The 20,428-nt window shown below is 41.0% G+C and overlaps 1 protein-coding gene across 1 annotated transcript in view; it reads right to left on the reverse strand.

The window, feature by feature from the left end:
* Nucleotides 1-2,840: 2,840 nt before the first annotated feature.
* KIF15 (kinesin family member 15) overlaps nt 2,841-20,428 on the reverse strand; it is a 48,925-nt gene continuing 31,337 nt past the window's right edge. The window contains 19 exon segments of the mRNA XM_006892975.1: nt 2,841-2,891; nt 3,299-3,430; nt 4,053-4,218; nt 5,748-5,785; nt 6,264-6,333; nt 7,795-7,904; nt 9,587-9,751; nt 10,055-10,156; nt 10,790-10,936; nt 11,726-11,848; nt 12,650-12,754; nt 13,505-13,591; nt 14,337-14,406; nt 15,344-15,429; nt 15,668-15,818; nt 16,205-16,370; nt 16,848-16,953; nt 17,362-17,469; nt 19,075-19,272. Coding sequence (XP_006893037.1) covers nt 2,841-2,891; nt 3,299-3,430; nt 4,053-4,218; nt 5,748-5,785; nt 6,264-6,333; nt 7,795-7,904; nt 9,587-9,751; nt 10,055-10,156; nt 10,790-10,936; nt 11,726-11,848; nt 12,650-12,754; nt 13,505-13,591; nt 14,337-14,406; nt 15,344-15,429; nt 15,668-15,818; nt 16,205-16,370; nt 16,848-16,953; nt 17,362-17,469; nt 19,075-19,272 — 2,181 coding nt within the window.

Raw genomic sequence — 20,428 nt, forward strand, 5'->3', positions numbered from 1 at the left:
GGCTGCAGCGCACGCCCTGCTAGCCCGTCGCGTACGGCTCACGCCGGGCCGACGGCGCGCGCTGATTGGACGGCGTGATCACGTGAAAGTGTCCTCACGTGACCCAAGGCGAGCTGAGACCCAGAAGTGGCCGAGAGCTTCCTGGGGAAGGGGGCGTGGCGGCCGGAGCCCGCTCTCGAATTTGGGCGGTTGGCATTTCCCCCTTGCTCTCCAGAGCGGTGGGCGGCCGGCAGCTTCGGGATTGGGTGTTTTATTCTCCGCGAGGACGTTGCATCTTTTGGGGCTGACAGCGTGGTCGCTGTTGTAGATTGTAAACGGGTCGTGGCCAGGCACTTCCATCCCTGCCTGTCAGTGTGGTTCACCGTTGACAAGCCCTTCTGAATCCTAGGCGCCTCCCGCCCCCGACCGATTGAAAAAAATCTTCGTGTTTACAAGATCGCCAGGGACAATAACAAAACTGAGAAGATCAGATATTTTAAAAATCCGTTGGATGGAATAAATGAGCGATGGGGCAAGGGGATCTGGAGACCTCCAAGAAAATGAAAACTGGGCTCTAGACAAAGGCTCACTTTTGGTAGAAATTTAGAAAATAAGAGATAATTGATGAGAATAAAAGAAAATTATCCATAATCTTTCCATTCAGATAATCAGGATTCCACAGGAGTGGTGTTCCCTATTTTTACTCTTTAGAAAAAAGATTGTCAATAAAAATGAGAATACTTAATTCATTAGTGTCAAGAATACTTAATTCATTTGTGTCAAGAATACTTAATTCATTAGTGTCAAGAAGCTGCGCTGCAATCCCAAAGGCATGCAGTTTGAATCCACCAACTGCTCCAGGGGAGAAGGATGGAGAGTCTCCCATGTGAAAACTTGCTGGAAGGTCAGCCATGGGTCATTTCCAACTCGAAGATACACAACATCACATACTTTGGCCATGTCATCAGGAGGAACCTGATGGTAAAGGAGGAACCCTGCTTGGTAGAGGATCACCGAAAAAAAGACCCTCCAGGAGATGGAGATGAATTGACAAAGGCGGCAACAAAGGGCTCAGACACGGCAGTCTGTGAGAATAGTCTAAGACTGAAGAGAATTTCATTCTTTTGTACATGGAGTGAGTCAGAGGCAAATCAACAGCACCTAACAGCCACACAAAGTGTATATACGTACACTTCTTTGTTGTTGTTTACCATTAAGTCTTAACAGGTCCATACCTGACCCTCCAGCAGGTTTTCACAGGCAGTTTAAGGGGAGGAGATTGCTCATCTTTCTCCCATGGGGCAGCTGGTTGATTTGAGCCATGTCTTTGGAATTACAGGGCAGTTTCTTAACACTAGGCCACCAAAGACGAATTGCAATAGGAAAATTTGCTGTTAGTTAAATAGAATGAGACAGTAGGAATGGGTGGGGTGGGCCCTGTAATGAAGCAGGGAGTGAATCTGCCCTCTGAAGGAGGCTTTCCATTAATAATTCTGAAAACATTTTACTGCTTCCTAACTCAGCTTAAGGCTTTTCCGTTTTTAATTTATCTTAAGTGGGAAAGGGCCTTTCTCTTAGTCTAGGAGAGTTATCAAACTAAAGCCCTGATTCCGCCCTCTTGCACGTTACTATAATGCATGGTGAGGAGTCACTCCCTTTTGGCCACAACATACAAGGAACACCAACTGTTCCTGGAATATTACCCAGACCAGATCAACTGTCTGAGACATGGCCTCCAACCAAAACACGTGGGCAAGAGAAGATGCTGTAAAGACTTCTCAGACACCACTGTCCGGACCTTCTCTGTATAAGCCCCTGCAGCTTTCCAGGATAGCGAGACAGATCTGTGGAACTTTGAACCCCAGTCTCCTATGGTATCTTCTTGTTGTATGCTGTCAAGTCAATTATGACTAAGAGCAACCCTATCAACAAATCTGAACCTTGCCTAACCTATGCCCCTTTATGACCTCTCACATGCTCAAGTGCACTGTGACTGTTTTAGTCCATCTTGTGTCAATCCTGTATCATAAAACTTCTGCTTTCTCCACTCCACTCTGTCTCCAAGATTGATTTTTCTGTTGCAAGCAGTAAAACCACAACTTTAGAGTAATATCAAGACTTCACACAGATGTTTGTGGCACAATTATTCACAATAACTCAAACTGGAAACAACTGACCATCAACTGGTAAATGGATAAAATATAGTGGAGGGTTTTTTAAATTATTAACAATAAAAATTAATGACATTGTGATACACAGAGGTTCACTGAAGGCTGAAATTGTGTTTGCTTTGCTCACTTATGCCACGGTCAGGTGTACAACAGGTTCTCCTTATACAAGTGAATGATCATTTTAACAAACAGTTTATTCCTTCTCAGAGATTTTATTAACTTTTTAAAAAAATGTTCATATTTACAGTCATTGTAAATGCGCATGACAATACTCATGGTAGAAACACAAAAATGATGTATATTAACAAATGCATTCTTCCTCATATCTTGTTAGAGGCTCTAATAAGAGAATAAAAGGAGATTACAGTAGAACACAGGGCATGTGTGCTGTGACCCAGCATCTTCTGTAAGAACCAGAGATTCTTATTTTTAAAAGGCACAAGGTTTTCAAGCATTCACAGCTAGCTGCTTTAAAGCCTTGAAAATGGCAGGGAGCCTTTTAAGAGCACCCTGCCCAGGCATACACAGATGCAGAATGAGCTCTGAAGGTCGGCGGCTGCCACCACCATGTACACAGGTAATGATCGAGGCCCATACGCTCAGCCCAGCCAAGCTGGCAGGAGCCCGTGCTTTAATACAGAAAAACTCTTTATACAAGATGATGTCTCATTCGTCCAGGATCCTCAGGATTCATTTCTTTTCTTTTAAAAATATATTTTCAGCCCGCAACTTTTCTGTCTCCTAGGAAGTTGAGGAAAGAAAAATGGGGTGGGGATATGGGCACAATTAAGGCTCCAGCTTTTTTTTTTAAGGCTTTATTTTTAATTAGTGAAGTCACTCACCAGTTCCCGTACGTGTGGATTCATGTTAAAGCTCTGATTTTTATAGGAAGGCCTCTTCTGGGCCTCTATGTTTCTAATTCAAATTAAAAGGACTATGTTTTCTATTTGAAAGCTACTTTAATATGAAGCAAGAACCCGATGCTGACAATTTAAGTTAAGATTAAGGAGCAATGGGTCTGGAGAACAACAACGGAAGCTGTGCTGAATTCAGGAACGTTCCAAGAAGTAAGAGATAACCGACTCAGTGATTGCATTTTAATGGTGTGTTACTTGTAAGCGGAAGTGAGTGGACTCTGCAGCGTTTACCTCCACCAGCCTGACGTTCTCCTTCTTGAGCCGCACCACATACTGGATCTTCTGGTGGAGGTTCTGGTGACCCACAAGCTTCCCATTTTCCTCGGCGAGACATTCCATCTGCTTCCTTAACATTTCCGTCTCCTGCAGGCAATTCAAGCCAACAAAGAAAGATGAGATGCAGTTTTCATTTTTATTTTAAAAGGACACTGTTTTCCATACTTTGCAAAAATACAGGGAGTCAGAGCTCAGAGTCCTGGTTTCTGTGGCGTCTGCCGAAGCCACTTTAAACAGAGGGCATCAAATACCAGGGGATCTGCACTCTTTCATCCTCTTAAGTCAAGTCTCCTACAGTCTTTTCAATTAGCTTATGTGCGTGTAAAAGTTGAACAATGAATAAGGAAGACTGAGCAACTGATGACTTTGAATGACGGTGCTAGCAAAGAATATTAAATACACAGTGGACTGTCAGAACGACAAACAAAGCTATCTTGGAACCCAGAATGTTCCTTAGAAGCCAGGCTGGCGAGATGGCATCTCACTTGTTTGGGTCCCTGGAGAAGGACCAAACGGTGCTCAGTAAAGCAGAGGGTTCAGCAAGAGAGGGGAAGAGCCTCATAAGATGGACTGACGTAAAGGCTCAGAGCAAAACCTGTGACGGCGGGGCAGGACGGGGCAAGACGAGGCAGGACGCTGCTCTGCTGTGCACAGGGGGAGTCTGAATGGCAAGCGTGCACACACACACACACACACACACCCCACCCACCTGCAGTGCTCTTTCCTTTTCTTCATATGTTTCCTCCAGTTTGGATCTCAGCTGTTCCTTTTCCTGGAATGCTTTAGACTCCAAAGTCCTGGTCCGCTCCAATTCCTCGGCCATCTGAACGTAGCTCATCTCCTTGCTCTGAAGGGCACTCTGGACTTCTTCTAGGCTGAAAGAGCAAACACCACTTCCTGGTACTCCACAGGGAGCTAATTAGAACAAGAGCACTCCAACCAGACATTTTTTTTCTCCAAAGTTCAGAACTTATTTGAAAATGGCATTGATTCTCTGCCCTCCTCGGCTGCTGGTAAAAGAAGAGTCAAATGCTGTCCTCTGTCAGTGTTACTGTATTGTCTTTTGAGTGACGGTTTACACAGCTGTGTAGGTTCCCAGTCAACAATGATTCCACACATTGCCAAGGGGCTCTGGTTCCATCCCTCAAAACACACGGACAGTCTCAGTCTGAGTACTTCTGTTCTGGCTGTTCCATTTCTATTACTCTTGTTTCCCTGCCCTCTTACTTTACCATCTTTGTTTTAAAGAAATTGCTGATAATTAGGTCTCAAAGTTACAAGTTCTTCCAGGAGAATACTTTAGGGTGAGTTTTACCTATTTCATTTTGGAAACATATTCACACCATTTTGTAAAATAATAATTACACTTTAATGGTGAAAATTCTTTTGGATTCAGCCCAGCTGGACCAGTTACGTTACATACTGATACAGTATTCCTCGCTTATTTAGTAGCCCCCATGTCATTATTTTTTTCAGTTTTAACAATTTCTGACTTTAAAAACTGGTCATCAGGCGAGCTCTGGTGGCCTAGTGGCAAGAAGCTACACTGCAATCCCAGGAGTGAGTGGTTCAAATCCATCAGATGCTCTGCTGGAGAAGGAAGGACAATCTTCTCCTGTACCAGTCAGATGTGATTTGACAGCACACACACACAAAAATGTTAAAAAATAAAACAGAATACAAAAAACAAAACTGGTCACCAGACAGCGGGATAAAAGTCATTTCTTCAAATCTGTGGTATTGAGAATTTATAAACTTTATACATACAACTATTAGTTGAAAAGAAATAGACAAAATAAAGTTATCACTATTATGCAGAATTCTGCTGACTTTTATAAACTGGATCCTATTTCCCAAAGGAAACAAATATGTTTTACTTTAAAAGCATATGGGATGTTGATTATGGAAATTTAACAGACTATCTGCCACCGAGGCTGGTGAATGAGGAGCCCTGGTGGTGCAGTGGTTAAGCACTCAGCTATCAAACACTACGTTGGAGTTTCAAATCCACCGTCTGCTCCACAGGAAAACGATGAAGCTGTCGGCTTCATAAAGGTTCTCTCCCTGCTACCGAGCTGTGAACTGACTCGCAGCTGGCCCTCTCGTGTGTTTATGGAGGCTGGAAATCGTACGGGAAGGGACTGTCTATCTTTCTCCCAAGGATCCTCCAATGGGTTCAAACTGCTAGAAAGACACCTGCTCTCGGTTAACAGAGCAGCCTGCTGTGGACGAATGGGCGGCTCTACTCTGGTGCTTCCAGACTGTGTCCTCCAAAAGCTCAGGCGGACAGGGGAGAAGGCCCTGACTCTCTCGCTCAATTGCTTCAGATTCCCCTCGACCCTTGTCTTAGACAGCTTATTTAGAAAATAAAGCTGGAGAGAACGTGACAGGGCAGCCAACTTACTGTGATTTCATCTTCATCATTTCTTCAGCTATTTTATTCTGTGTAAAAAAAACAACAACAACACAGAAATCAATGGCTGAAATTCTTAAGCAACATTGCAAGGGATAAAAAATAGAGTCGAGTAACTTGACTGCTCGTTACCATGGTAATAAAGTAAATTAAGGCAATAATACCCTTTTCCAAAATCCCAGCTACGGGCATTCAGTCAGGGCACTTGTTTACGAGGCCTCAGCCAGGCACTCGACACTTGCATCTAAACAGACCATGGGTTTGCTCGGCAGGAAGCTGACTAGCGGGGCTGAAGACAAATCCACTCCTAATTCTCAGCGATCACTAAGAACTGATGGCAAATGTACTTAAAACAGCGAGAACATAGACATTATAAACAATTCGGTAGCAAAATGGTTTCTAAAATACAAAACAGTAAACACTAACCTTAAAAGGTATTGTTATAGTTAAAACAGGTATTTTTCTGATAAAAAGTAACAGCTATTATGCTAAAACATAATATCCTACTTTTGCAAGTCTTTCTTGCACAATTTCATCTTGTTCATTCTTCAGTTGATCATCTGGGTGATTCTGGTCACTGATGAGATTCCAAAGGGGAGAAAGAGAAAAATAGTGTTAAGGATACTTAAGTATCAATTTCAAATTTCTTATATGCATCAATGCCAGGCTGTGCATAGTTTTATAGCCCACTCTAATCTCCAATCTCTCATTCAGAAAAATCATAATGGAAGGCTCGTTATCCTACCTTGTACTTCTGAACGACATTTATTTACTGAGTGCCTTGACTCTCATGGCCTTGTGGGTAAGGAGTTATCCCATCAACCTAAACGCAAGTGCTTTGAATCCACCAGCTATCCCACACAGGAGAAAGATGGGCAATCTTCTCCTGGATGACTCACAACCTTTGAAAACCCACTAGGGTCAGGTGTAAGACAGCTCTGACTCAATGGGAATGAACATTTTTTCTACTCTGCCAATCACTAGAATTGAAAGTTTATACACATTTTGAATTTTTTAAACACTGTAGGGCAGTTATCTGCATTTTATAGCTAAGGAAATTGAGGCATTATAACTTTTAAAATGTGTCCAGTATGACCCAGTTTTTAAGTGTCAGAATCTAGATACCAGCCTGGTGTGGACATCTCTGATAGTGTATTATGTCTTTAGCATATGAAACCAGAACGCTATCATAATTGACATCAAAACAAAGATCTGGAGAGCTCTGGTGGCCTAGTGGCAAGAAGCTGCACTGCAATCCCAGAGGAACACGGTTCAAATCCACCAGATGCTCTGCCGGAGAAGGAGGCGCAATATCCTCCTGTACCAGTCAGATCTGATATGACGGTACACGCACACAAAATAATAAAAACTAAAAAAAAATTAAAAAAAAAACAAAACAAAGATCTGCAGAGAGAGAGGTCACAGAGATGCCTGAGCACAAGGGAGCACGGCTCTGCGGAGCATGGCGGGAGTTCTCATCTCACAGAGGGCCTCTCACTGGACCTCACATCCAGCAAAGCAGACTGGCAGGAAACCCGGCCTGTTTCTGCAGAGCTTCCTCAAGCTGTCTTGTCAACTTATTCCTCCCGGCCTCCACCCTACAGAAGTAGAAGCAGTTCAGTTCCAGGATTTCACTTTTTAAACTCTTTCTAGTACCTCTATTGAAATACCTGTACAGAGCTCTGGGGGCCTAATGGTAAGGAGCTGGGCTGGAATCCCAGATGCATGTGGTTCAATTCTACCAGCCGCTCTGTAGGAGGATGACAATCTCCTCTTGTGTGATTAACTGCCTCTGTAACCCACTAGATGGAGGGTCAGCCATGGGTTAGTCTCAACTCAAAGGCACAATAACAACAGTGTAATAATGCAAAGGGTAACAAGGCAGGTAAGACCATGAACGTGGAAACAGTGATCTTCTCGGAAGACCGATTTCAGTGCAAGCGGTGGGGCATTTCCTGGGCTAGTGGGAAATACCGTGGACACTGCGAAACCAATCCTGACCTCACACGTAACAACGTCCAGGCAGCCTCTTCCTCACCTGCTGTCCTTCTGTCTTCGACTATCATCCAGCTGACCTTGAAGGAGCCAGTTTTGCTCTCTTAACTGCTGAGCCTCCAGACGTAGATTTTCCATTTCACACAACTGCTCCTAATAACACAGCAAATCAATTTTCAGGAAAATGCATGAGATCAGTTATTGTTTAGCTTCTCGAGGCCGTGGCTGGACTAAGCAGGCATCTTTTAAGCTCCTTTATTGTATTACGTGCCACTTGATAAAAATGTGACTATGACCCTTGGAGGTCTGGAATTAGGATTCATGTTCATGCCACAGTGTCTTCAACATAGCTTTTAAGCATGTATTTCATTCTAAGTCCTTTGTGAGAAAAGACAGTCTTTGCTGTGGTAATGTTCTCAACTATCTGATTCTATTTAATGGACTCTGATTTTTAGACATTTATGCCATAGCGCATCTCTTTAAATATGTAATTAGATCCTAATTCCAAAATCATAAACAAAACCATTCTGAAGAAAGAAAATACTGATGCATAATTAGTGCCCAATTGGATTTACTTCTCTAATACCCGACTTCTTTTTCACAGCACTCAGTGGAAAGAGGGTGGCAGCCACATTCCGGAGATGGCATGCTGAAAATGAGCCTAAATAAAAAGGCTGGAAATGGTCTTTGTCATGAAGGAAAAAAACCTTAATATAATAAACATGTCCTCTGTATGCTTTCTGCCTTCTGTTACAGTGAGTTAATTTTAGTCCTAAACAAAGCTGCTCACGGCAAAACAATAAATGACCTCACAGGTTCTCTGGGCCATATCTTTATGCATACATACCCTTCCTGACACACCCCTTCCTCCTCACATAACCCCCATCCCAAACAAAAGTATCAACCAGCTGGAAGGGAAAACTAAGACAGTTCTGAAAAATGATAAAGGAGGACAGTTTGAACTATCAAAGACAAAAGTGAATAAAGGACTTTCCCCATCAATAAGAAAACATCCTACAATAGAAAAAGAAATAAACAAGAAGCGGCACTGCAATCCCAGAGCAAATCCACCAGATGCTCTGCTGGAGAAGGAGGGGCAATCTCCTCCTGTACCAGTTAGATCTGATTTGCTCTAACAAAAAATGATAAAATAAAAATTTAAAAAGAAAAAGAAATAAAGCATATATAGTTTAAAGACAAAGAAAAAAAAGATAATCTTTCTCCTAATAGGAAAGAGACACATTTATAACAGTGAGGTAACATACTTTATTATATTGGTTAAGACACACAAGCAGGTTTGAAGGACACAGATTGGTTTGTTGTCGATGAGAGTGTAGCTGGTGAGAGCTGTGTACTGGTGCACAAACAGCAAGTCAGGTGGGGACAGAAAGCTGAAAGACGTGGGTGGAAATCCACTGCCACGTGCTAATAGACCTTTAAGTGACCAAGAAATGGCCACACACAGAACCTCCAGGGATCGCAAACCAGGAAGTCATGGAGTCAAGTTAGGAGACCATTTTTCTATCTACCCTTCAGTTCTGTGTCTTTCAAATTTCACATCCCAAGTTACAATGAGGTTATTGCTTATTAAATAAAAAAATAAATAAATAAAGGACACGGTTTTGTTGGGTTGTTTGTTTTTTTTTAAAAAAGGAAAAAAAAAGCATTGCTGTAGTGACCTAGAAAACCAGCTGACACTTGGCATAGTGTGAAAAGTGCTGTTTCACTCCGTCTTAGTCTGTGACTTCGTTCTAACGCGTGGAGGCCCCATATATTCTCCTCGGGGCTTTTCAGGGGGAAAGGACACTATTTACGGAAAGCAAAGCCCCAGTTACCTTCATCTTGAGGATTTCGGCATGCTTGGCTGCTCTGTCTTCGTTAAGCTTGGTTACGAGGTGCTGCAAGGAGACCTTAGACGCTCTTCCATCTTCTATCTCTTGTTCTTGTGTTTCCAGGAGTTTTGCCAAATGTGTTTGAAAGTGAGGTGGTGTTTTAGGGCTCTAAAATAAAAGCACATCTCATCCGCATGCCAGGTTGAGTGGATAAAGACCTGCTTGAGTGTATATGGCAGGCACAGAGAAAACAAGCCGGTTGGTTACATGCTTGTTCTAATTCTTTTCTAAGGGAAACAAACAAGACTAGTACCTTGGTGAAGTAGAGAAAACAAGAAAAGATGGTCCCAGTGAAAACTTTTTTTCTTTAAAAAGATAAAGCTATGGTCCTGGTAATTTCCAAAATGACACTTTTATCATTCACAAAAAGTGTTTATTCCCTAAGAGATGCATCCTTTTACCGACAAATACCTGGGGGTGTTCGGCAGCAGACTCCATCACGTGCCCCAGCTGTCTCATTTTAAAGTTGTATTCGTTCTTCTTTTGTTCTACTTCCTCTCCTTTTTGTTCCAGCTGGAATATTTGAACAGACGGAGATTGTAAGTTAACTAGAGAAAAATTTAACATTTCCATAGCTGGCAGGTGGAAAGAAGCTTTATATGGTTGGTTGGATTTTTTTTTTCCTTCAGGAACTGATAAATAGCTTTAAAAGAAATATGGTATTAAAACAACAGGAAACTGCAACATATTTTAAAGCAACCCACTGTGAAATCTTGGGCTAACTTTTGTGTTTATCTACCTCAGTTGCTATTATCATCCAACCATCTCCTTTCCTCTCGGAAATTTGCACGTCTTTTAAAATTTCAAATAAAAAGCCAAAACAAGATAAAAAAAAAACAAACAAACCAACAGCTGCCAAAAAGAAAATAAGAATCAGCCATAACTTCACCCTGGTGGCTAGAACCTGCTGGTACGTGGCAGGGATTCTGAGTAAGAGCGGAGGCGGCCAGGCAGGCCTCCGCTCACACCAGCTCACCCAAGACCTTAAGCTGCTAGGTTAGGAAGCTACCCTGTGACCATCCAGCTGCACGAGTTATCCTTCAGGGCTGGAGGAATCAGCCGTGGCGGGGACGGCGTGAAGACCTCCACCATGGGTTCCTCTTGCCCCTCCCTGGAACCGTGTGGGGACACCTCCCTGTACCTCACCCGGTGCTGCAGTTCCCGGATCAGGGCGTCCTTTTTGGTCAGCTCTTCCTGAGCAGACTGCAGCAGTTCCAGGTGCTTTTTGGAGGCCTCTGTGAGCATGTTCAGCTGCTCTGTGGCATGAGCCAAGTCCTCGCAGAGCATATCCCTCTGTCAGGGAACAGACCCACAACAATTTCTTAATTGTAGTACGCTAATGAATATACGCAAATTATTATCCCTTCGAATCATTCTAAAAGGTGAAGGAGTTTTTAAGAACTTTGTTGTTTGTGCTAATCCATCCCATGACAGACCAACCAGTTGCTGTTCAGGCAGTCACATCTAGAAGGGAGTCTTGAGACCGTAAGTTCATGTCGGTGTTCCATCTGAGGTTTATCTGCACTCGGGCTTCCCTTCCCCACCCGCAGGCCCGGCCTTCGTTGATCTCTTCCTCCTTAGCTCACCTGGTGTCTCCTCAACTGACTATCGTCTTTTACGCACAGGAAGGGAAGCAGCCATAAAGAAAGGCTTCAAACAGGCTTTCCCTTCTCAAACAGCAGAGGAGTAGAAGGTCAAATCTATGGCCAAATAGTTAATGCTGATTCACAGTAACCGCATCAGACACAGCACAAATGCCCAGAGGGTTTCGGATGCTCATTTAGCTGATTGCGCGTTCACAGTCTCAGAAAGCCACAGAGCTTCAGACCGACTCGACAATGGTGAGTTTTTAATCAGAATTTACCATGTGCCAGCGAAAATGGACGAAAATAAACTGACTAGATAAAATTTAACAATTGTAGTACTATCTTTTCTCATTATCTGAATATCCTAAGGAAAATGAAATATTATTAATTCCTTAAAACAATTTTCTTTTTATTCATTAATAACCTCCACATACAAAAACCCATTCCTGACAGATAACGAAGGAAAAAACAAAAGTTATAAAGTTTAAACATCTACCTCGATGTCCTCAGAGAGTTTTCTCAGTCGAAGAGACTTTTTCAGATCCAAAATCTCCACTTCCTGTCTCTTAATCAATATTTTATTCTCTTCTCTGTCAGTCAAAGCAGCATTGTACTTGCACTGCAGAGAAGAAAGCCGTGACACAGGAGCTGTCTGCTTAACCATGTTTATTTGCAAATTAAAGGAATTCAGGGATGAGTCCGACTTTCAAGGTGATAACAGATTCCATTTGCAGACAATTTAGTTCTATAAACACTTGTTGAATGAAGGAATGAAGAATAATTACATGAAGGATGAAGAGAAGACGAGATGGGCCACAAGCATCAGTGTGAAATATGGATTGCTTGTCTTTGAAGAGGATGCACCAACTCTCAACTCAAACATATGCTGGATGCAACAATGAACGAGTTTTTAAAGAGAAAATTGCGGGGTTGGGGGGTGAGGGTAAAGAGGAAAATGTGCAACAACGAATGAATGGAAATCCATGTTTTCTGTAAACCCCAAAACATATGCTGGAGAAATAAGTAGTTACTTTGTGGAGCCAAAGGCCAACACTGGGTAAATAAACTCACTTTCTATAAAAGTGATGTCTCTAAAAACTGTGACTTTCCCCTCTGCTTGAGACAACTAGGAACACCACAGAACTATTACAGGTAACAGTGAGTCACTATTACGGTAACAATGAGTCACTGTCTTATATAGTTTGATTCCCCAGTGGTGCCCTGAGAACAAATGTGAGAGCCTACTGGCATCTTACATCCTGCAAGTCTAATCAATACAGAAGTCCGCTAACTTTAATTAGCATTTCCAAACTAACTTGACTACACAATCTTTTTCCCCTAGTAGACCACCTATGAATCTCATATGGAGTCTGGGAAGTGTGTCTTGTGCTTACACCTCCTTGTCAGACACAGAACTTACATTAATGTCCTTGAGTTCTTGGTTCAGGGTGTCCATGGTTTCCGTTTTCCCACAGAGTGATGTCCTCAGTTCTTGGACCTGACTCATGAGATCAGTTATAACTTCCTGGCAAACACGGAAATGAAACCGTCACATCCAGTGAACACTGGGGAGGTAACTTTTAAATGAGAATGCAGGTACATTTCCTAATGGCGAAAGAAATCAATTTCACGTCTAGCAAAATACCACATCATACTGTAAAACTGCTATCAATGTCAAAGTCAACGACTTTGTGCCATTATATAATCTGGACATTTCCTTTGGCGTTAGGAACTAGAAGGCTAACGATACAAGTGAGGTCTGGAATTCAGCAAGTCCGCCTTGTTTTCTTGGGTTTTGTACCTTTGACAAGGTACAGTTTTACCGCTTTTCCATTGTTCTTTCTTAGTGGAAATCACTGGAGTTTGCCTTCTCTGACAGGTTTCTGCATGTTCCTTTTATGGATATTAGTTACGGCATAAATGATCCGCATGATATAAGTTAAAGGTAACACCAAGGATTGGAGAATTTGTATTATGAACCCAAGAGTCAGAGAATCTCATCCTGTAACAACTTGACAGGACAAGAAAGGCTTAACTGCACAAGAAACGCTAGTTAGCTACCTACCAGGCCACCACAGTCACTGGGGGGAATGAGACGGAGCGAGACGTCAGAACATTGAAGCAGTATCTAGAGTCCCTGAACTGGACCAGCAGAAACTGCTGAACTGGTCTATGCACTGCTGTGTAGATTCTCAACAACAAAGATATGTTCTTTTTTCAAAAAGCCAGGTGTGTAAGAAAATCCGCAAAGGGAAGTGCTCACCACGCCACCTACCTTGTCAGCATCTCTGGATTTCTCCAGAGCGCTGACTGCTTTTTCAGAAGCAAGCAAACTCTCTTCTAGCTTCTGTACTCTGGCCACCTGAGAGGAAAATGGATTATTTTTGAAAAAAAAATAATATTTTTAGAAACAAAATTAAACAAAACCCAATTAACCACACATGTATAAAAAAAGTCAAGCTAAAATGTCTGTTTCACGGTACAATATAGTGTCAATACAACGAGAAATATTGGTAAATCGGATGGAAAGGCAATGATTCCATGGTCTCTCTGAGAAAGTCACCAGTACATTACGCTGACAGCCATCTGGCTGTTAGAAAAAGACATGACAACAACAGAGCTAGGCAAGAATGACATCATTTTATTCCCAATTTCTAATGTCTGAGGGCTGAAACAATTCTTCAAACAGTATCTTCTTAGACACTATGAATGCAGTTTACAAACCTCATTCTAAAGGGAGATGATCGTAGATACTATGAATACAGTTTACAAATTTCATTTTTTTAAAAATTTTTTTTAATAATTTTAATGAACATTTACAGAGAATTTGGATTTCCATTCATTCATTGCTGCACTTCTCTCCCCGCCCAGCCCTACCCCCCCTACCCCTGCCCCCAGTTTGCTCCTCTCTTTCAAAAGTAAAAGAAAGACTCCCTCCCTGGTACACAATCCCCCTGCACCCCTCCCACTGCCCCAAGTACATTCCACTATGCAACCTTAATTGTGGACTCTTGTGTACAAACCTCATTCTAAAGGGAGATGACCTTTGACACTATGAATACAGTTTACAAACCTCATTTTAAAGGGAGAGGAAAGAAATCTTTTACCTGCTCCTCACACTTGGCCATTTCTTTCTGTTTTTCCTGACGTACAGTCTCAAGAACTTGTAAAATTTCTCTGGAAGAGAAAAATTATCTTGACTAATGGCTTCACTCGATGGAAGGAGAAATTACTCCAATAAAGGAGATTCAAGGCAATGCAGCAGACATTACGCTGCAGTGGAGATGAGCAGTTCAGATTTCAAAGTTTTCAGGACTCCACGGAGCAAGCATTTTTAGAGCAGAGCAGTTGGCTTCCCTCAGAGTGCTCGACGGCCACTAGTATATGATTTATAGATGGATTTATTATTTGTCTCCTTCTCATGAAGGCAAAATGCATGAGGACGAGGAGGCTGTGTTCACTGCTTTATCTAAACGTTCTGCCATGTTTACCAAAACAGCACACCTTGCTGGATATCACCAAATGTCTGAAAGAATGACTGCATTAATCACTTGTTAGCCAATCAGCTGCACACTCCACCACAAGCAATGTCTACCAAGGTCAAGAACAATATTTGCTTCATAGCAAGAACTCTAGGAATATCTTTGGAATAAAAAATTACTCTCATGAGAGTACTAATCAGTCTACTGACAGAGGCCAAGAGACTGACTGAGATTATCTAAAAAGGCATTGAAAGAAGAAATAAAATGGCATTCAATTGAAGGGGTGAGGAATTAAAGAAAGCTCAAAAAACCCAACCCAAAATGAAATGAACAGAAATAATAATCATTCACCACATTTGGAGTCACCTCACTCACACACACACACTTACTCATACAAAGTTCTGAGCTCAGATACACCACCAACTGCTGCACATTTAAAAAAATGCCATAGCTATCTATTGAACGTTTTGGAAAAAGTGAGATTTAGCTACGTACCAACTTACAAAAAAAAAGGCGATATTCATTGTGGAATACTTTCAAAACAATTTTTTTTAGAGAGTAACAGCAGTTTATAAAAACAAGTAAAAGCATCAGTGAACAACACTGTAGTCAACAGAACAGACACTACTCACTTAGAATTGTTTTCTTTATCTTCTTCAAACTGTAATAATAGTTTGTTATTGCGTTCTTTTTCTGCCTCAAAAAGTTCCATCAAATTCTAAAAGACAACATTGGAGTAGATTGTACTTAACTGTCATTGGCAGTAGCCAGTCAAGACCACAGGGTTAGGGTTAAGGTTAGGGTCAGGGTTAGGTTTAGGGTCAGTGTCAGGGCCCTGACAGTGACAGGCACTCAGGAGGAGGTGGGGATGAGATTAGGCACAGGCCCTGGCCTGCTCTCAGGAGCAGCAGCCAGGTGTCTAGGGCACGTTCCCCAGTGACCACTATCCTTCTTACTTTCAGATCGGATTGCAGGGCTTCATTCTCTTTTTTGCAGTTTTGCAGATTTTTTGAAAGTTGGTCAATTTCGAACTTCATTTCTTCTTGTAAGTTGTCATAAGAATCCTGTAGACAGGCTTTTCTCTCCAGAAGTCTTTCATTTTCTAGCCTTTATCAGAAAGAGATGTCAACAGTTGTAAATAACAAAACTGTCTTACTTTTGCTAGCCAGATTACGTGCACTCCACCGTATCCAATCTAAAGACTATTCCCAACATACATACAACGTGGCTTATATGAAACTCCTCAGGTGTGTGTGTGACATTTCCGTGACACACGGATGCAACAGGGTTCCTTAGACCACAGAGGATTCAGGTTGCGATCAAACAAGACCTGCCGACGCTTTAGCCATTAACCATCTATTTCACCATTTAGTGTTTCAATAAGACCTGCCTAATCATTTGACAGATTAAGGTGGTTAAGACCTTCGCTTGGGGATTGGGGTTGGGATTACAGGCCAGCCAGGCCCCTTGAAGCTGTAACAGAAGAGCCCTACCTGACATTATCTAGCTGGAGCTGTACGTGCATGTGTTTTTCCGAAAGCTGGCTGAGTTCTCTCTCCTGGATTTCTCGGAATGAACCATACTCCATCTTCACTGAAGACAGCTCCTTGTCTGCAGAATGAAGAACTACTCGAAGGTCGTGTACCTCACTTTTCAAAACTGGAAAACACACAAAACAAACCCTCAACAGGCTTCCTTCTAAGTATTTTAACAAAGTAGATATCGATGACTGATGAGCACTTTGCCCATGAAGAGCAAAGCAAGGAGAAAAGTGACGCAAACCCGTGCGCGGGGCATTGAGACCCCTGCTCACTTCCTGTCCCTTTCTCATGGGCTCTGCTGGTTTTCTATTTAACAATAGTACCTGTTGCTGACTTGCGGAGCACCTGGATTTTCTAGTTTTCCAATGCAGAATGTGGACCAAAACTCTTTCATTACGGGGGGAAAGAATGAAATAGATTTAATATATTTTTTTAAATAGACTTAATATCTTTTAAGGGACTTAATCTTACAAATTGACAATCCTTGGAAACATAACCTCACTTTCCAATATTTTGACTACATTTCTGATTTTCTAAAGAAATCAAATTGGACCATTTTCCTTTCAGATCAAAATTTTTAGTGGTTGAAACTTACAGTCATTCTTAGCTCTTGTGTCTTCAAGTTCCTTTTCAAAGGTATTCAGCTGTGAGAGGTACTCCTGCTGTTGTTTGGTCCAGTCAGTTCTTTCTGATAAGAAAAGCTTGAGAAAGGAAAATTGAATGAAAAAGGTATACCAGCATGTTAAAATGTACTCCAAATCATTAACTTGTGTTTAAAATGGTTTCTCCAGGCACACACAAAAAAAAAGGCTTTCCATTTTTTTCCCCATTTCCATAAACTACTGGGAGAATGGTCACTGTAAAAACCTGGCCCTTTGCTTACTTCCAAACAAAGAGCGAGGATTCCAGTTGTAGGTTCAGCTGAGTCAGGTAGAACTCAAGTTAAGGAATCTCTCTCTTATTATCAGAGTAAGTGTGCTTAGTACCAAAGCAAAAAATAAAGCTCAACTAAGCCACGGCTCAGTCTCTGAGGAGCTGTTCTCTGCCTACGTCACTTTTCCTTCGAGTAAACACTTCACACATTGACCAGGGGCGCACTTCCCTCTCACCTCCTGCATCTGTGTGGAATGGTGCTCCAGTTTGTCAATATGCTGCTGAAGCTTCACAACTTTATGATCTTTTTCATCCAACTTGACTTGTAGAGAGTTCATTTGTTCCTGGAACACACAAACTTCAGTGCTCAGAAATTCTTTTAATGGAATTCTCACATATGTCATCATTACTTCTGCATTACAAAACGAAATGAAAAACTTCCTATGCACATAATATCAAAGATCTCTTTGAAATCAGACACAAATTCAAAAAGATAATCTCTTTATTACCCATGTTTCAAAACTTTACCTGTTGCCTACCAAAGTGGATCAAGTGAAAGACAAAAAATCCTAACAATGCAAATCGTGAATTAAATCCTGGCACAATCTTAAGACTTCTAAGAAGTTTACTCAGAGTTGCCAGATATGACCTTACCAGGAAGGTCTCCATGACCCTGAGGGGGCTAATAACGGGTTGCGGTGGTCTACCACCCACCACAAATGGTAGAAAACCTTTTTTTTCGAAAAACTGCCCAATCTATGCATCCTAAAGAAGTAAGAGCTGTGACATGAACTGAAACATGCACACTCATGTTTGCTAAAGCATCATCTACAACAGCAATTAGACAGAAACAGCCCAAGTACCCATCAGGGGACAGGTGGATTCAAGAATTATGTTTACATAATGATATACAATGCAACATTACAGTACCATGAAGAATTCATGAAACACTGCATAACATGGGTGAATCTAGAGAACAGTGGTGAGTGAAATAAGTCAGTCACAAAAGTACAAATACTATACAAGATCATCATTATAAAAAGCTAAAGGAAAGTTCATACCCAGACAGAAAAAAGGAAGAGAAAAAAAATCAATCAGCAGGTAATAAACACTTATTAAGATAGCTAAAGGGAAAGGAAATAGTAAATAAATGGATGATCAGACACTGTATTTTAACTAATGTTAGAACACAAAATATCTATGAATGACTGAATGAAAACTCAGTATTATTTGCAAGCTTTCACTCAAATAAAGCAAATAGAAAAAAAAAGTCTTTAACAGCAGATTTGCCAAAGGCAAAAATAATAACACAAGGAGTGGGGAAAGTTTATGAGTGACAGAAGAAACAATGTGCTTTGTAAACTTTCATTCAAATCATAACTTTAAAAAAACCAAGAACGCTATGCACTGTCCAAATTTCAGAGGCATGAAGACAACTGAGTTGTCCATGAGACAAGTGAAAAATACCAGGGGTTGAGTCAGGTACACCTTTGTCTATAAACAGCCTTGCCCTTTAGAACATCAGAGAGGTCCTTGACAGCAGATTTCCCAAACCAACACAGCTTCTGATTTCTTGACTATCTCTACCATTGTTGTTTCTGATTTCAAATTTTCTAAAAGTTGTCTACAGATCTAATATGTGCTTTGGCTACTTTTAATTGTTTTACTTGTCTTAGAAGATTTAGGGCCAGAAAAACAGAGAGAATCAGTAGCAAATGAGTTTTCAGGCTGTCAAAGCTCAAGGAGATCAGACAGTCACTTGTTCAAGATTCCAGAGCAAATTTAAAGAACAGTTCTTTTAACTTTCAAACAAGGAACTTTTCACACCCTACACTTAGATAATAGATTTGAATACTAAAAATTACAGAGCTAAGATTATAGACAGAAGAGATTTGTTAACATGAACCCTGCATCCATATGTTTTTTGTTCTTTTAAAATGAAATAGTACCTGCACCATTCTGAGCTCCTCAGAAATGGCCTCAAAAGCCTGGTCACTCATCTCAGGTGGAATTGGCTCATTGAAAATACTGTCTTCTAATTTACCAGCACTCTGAGCAGACGTAGGGACAAAGCTTTCCATTCCTGGGCTTAATCGTGAAGCTGGTCGAGACCGAAGCTGATAGGCCTTGGTTGGTGTAGTTATAATCTGCAGTGAAAAAGAGCATGAGAACTATCAGCACGCATGCACACCCTCAGCAAATTCAGCACTATTTTGTGATTAAAAAAAGAAATCCAGAATCCTATTCAGCTAATTCTTTTCTCTTCACTCAAAGAAAACTATCCTTAAGACGAAGCATAGATGCCCTAAGAGCGTCAAGCTTAGTTTTTGAGATCAGTGTCATTCCAAGAAAATATTAAGTAGTATTTCTTCAGATGAAACATCAGATAAAAATGTTCAAATGTCATCCAAAAATCAGAGTGCCAGGAGAGACAGATAATTAAAGAATAAACTGGAAAGATGTACTGGTCAATATAAACATATATAAGGTCAGGAGCACTGAAACCATGATGATCAGATGAAGGATCAGGTCGAGTAACAATATGAAGTCCAGAAATCCATTTATAATTGAAAATTCACATGCATGAGGAAAAAGAGTTACGATTTCTATGTTACATCATAAAAAATAGATTAGTAGTTGTATTAAAGAGTAAAATATAAAAAACAAAATTATATATACTAGAAAAAAGTATATTAATAATTGGAATTATCTGGACCTTTAAAACGACAATGTGTACAATATGATATCATTTGTGATAAGATAGAAAACAAAACCCAAAAAGCCTGGTAACACTGCCCCCTAGGAGGGCACTGAACTCGAGCAAGACAGAGGAGGAAAGAGATCTGCCACTATGCTTCCTCCATTCCTTTAAATTCATGTGAATAAAAGAAATAAGATTACTGTTAAATAAATAATCTAAAAAAAAATTAGAATGTAAAAAAAAACCTATTATAGGTACATAAACATCTAATGTTTTCTAAAAGTTTAAGACAAAATCTTTTACTCCTCAGGGAAGCTGCATCGTCACCTTGTGTTTACTTGTGTCTGTCTCCTGTTCTCTTTGTATTCGCTGAATCAGAATTAATCCAGCAATACATTTCTCATTCTTCTTTTTATTTTAATGAAAGTTTACAGAGACTTTGGATTTCCATTCATTCATAGTTGCATACTTTCCTCCCTGCCCATGCCTTCCCCCCAGTTCGCTTTTCTCTTTGAAAAGTAAAAAAAAAATTATTTCATTGTTATACAACCCACCACCACCACCACCCCCAGTCCACTCCACTATGCAGCTTTCATTCTGGA

Source organism: Elephantulus edwardii, unplaced genomic scaffold, assembly GCF_000299155.1.
Source record: "Elephantulus edwardii isolate Elephantulus edwardi_28Jun2011 unplaced genomic scaffold, EleEdw1.0 scaffold00121, whole genome shotgun sequence".
NCBI classification, from domain to species: domain Eukaryota; kingdom Metazoa; phylum Chordata; class Mammalia; order Macroscelidea; family Macroscelididae; genus Elephantulus; species Elephantulus edwardii.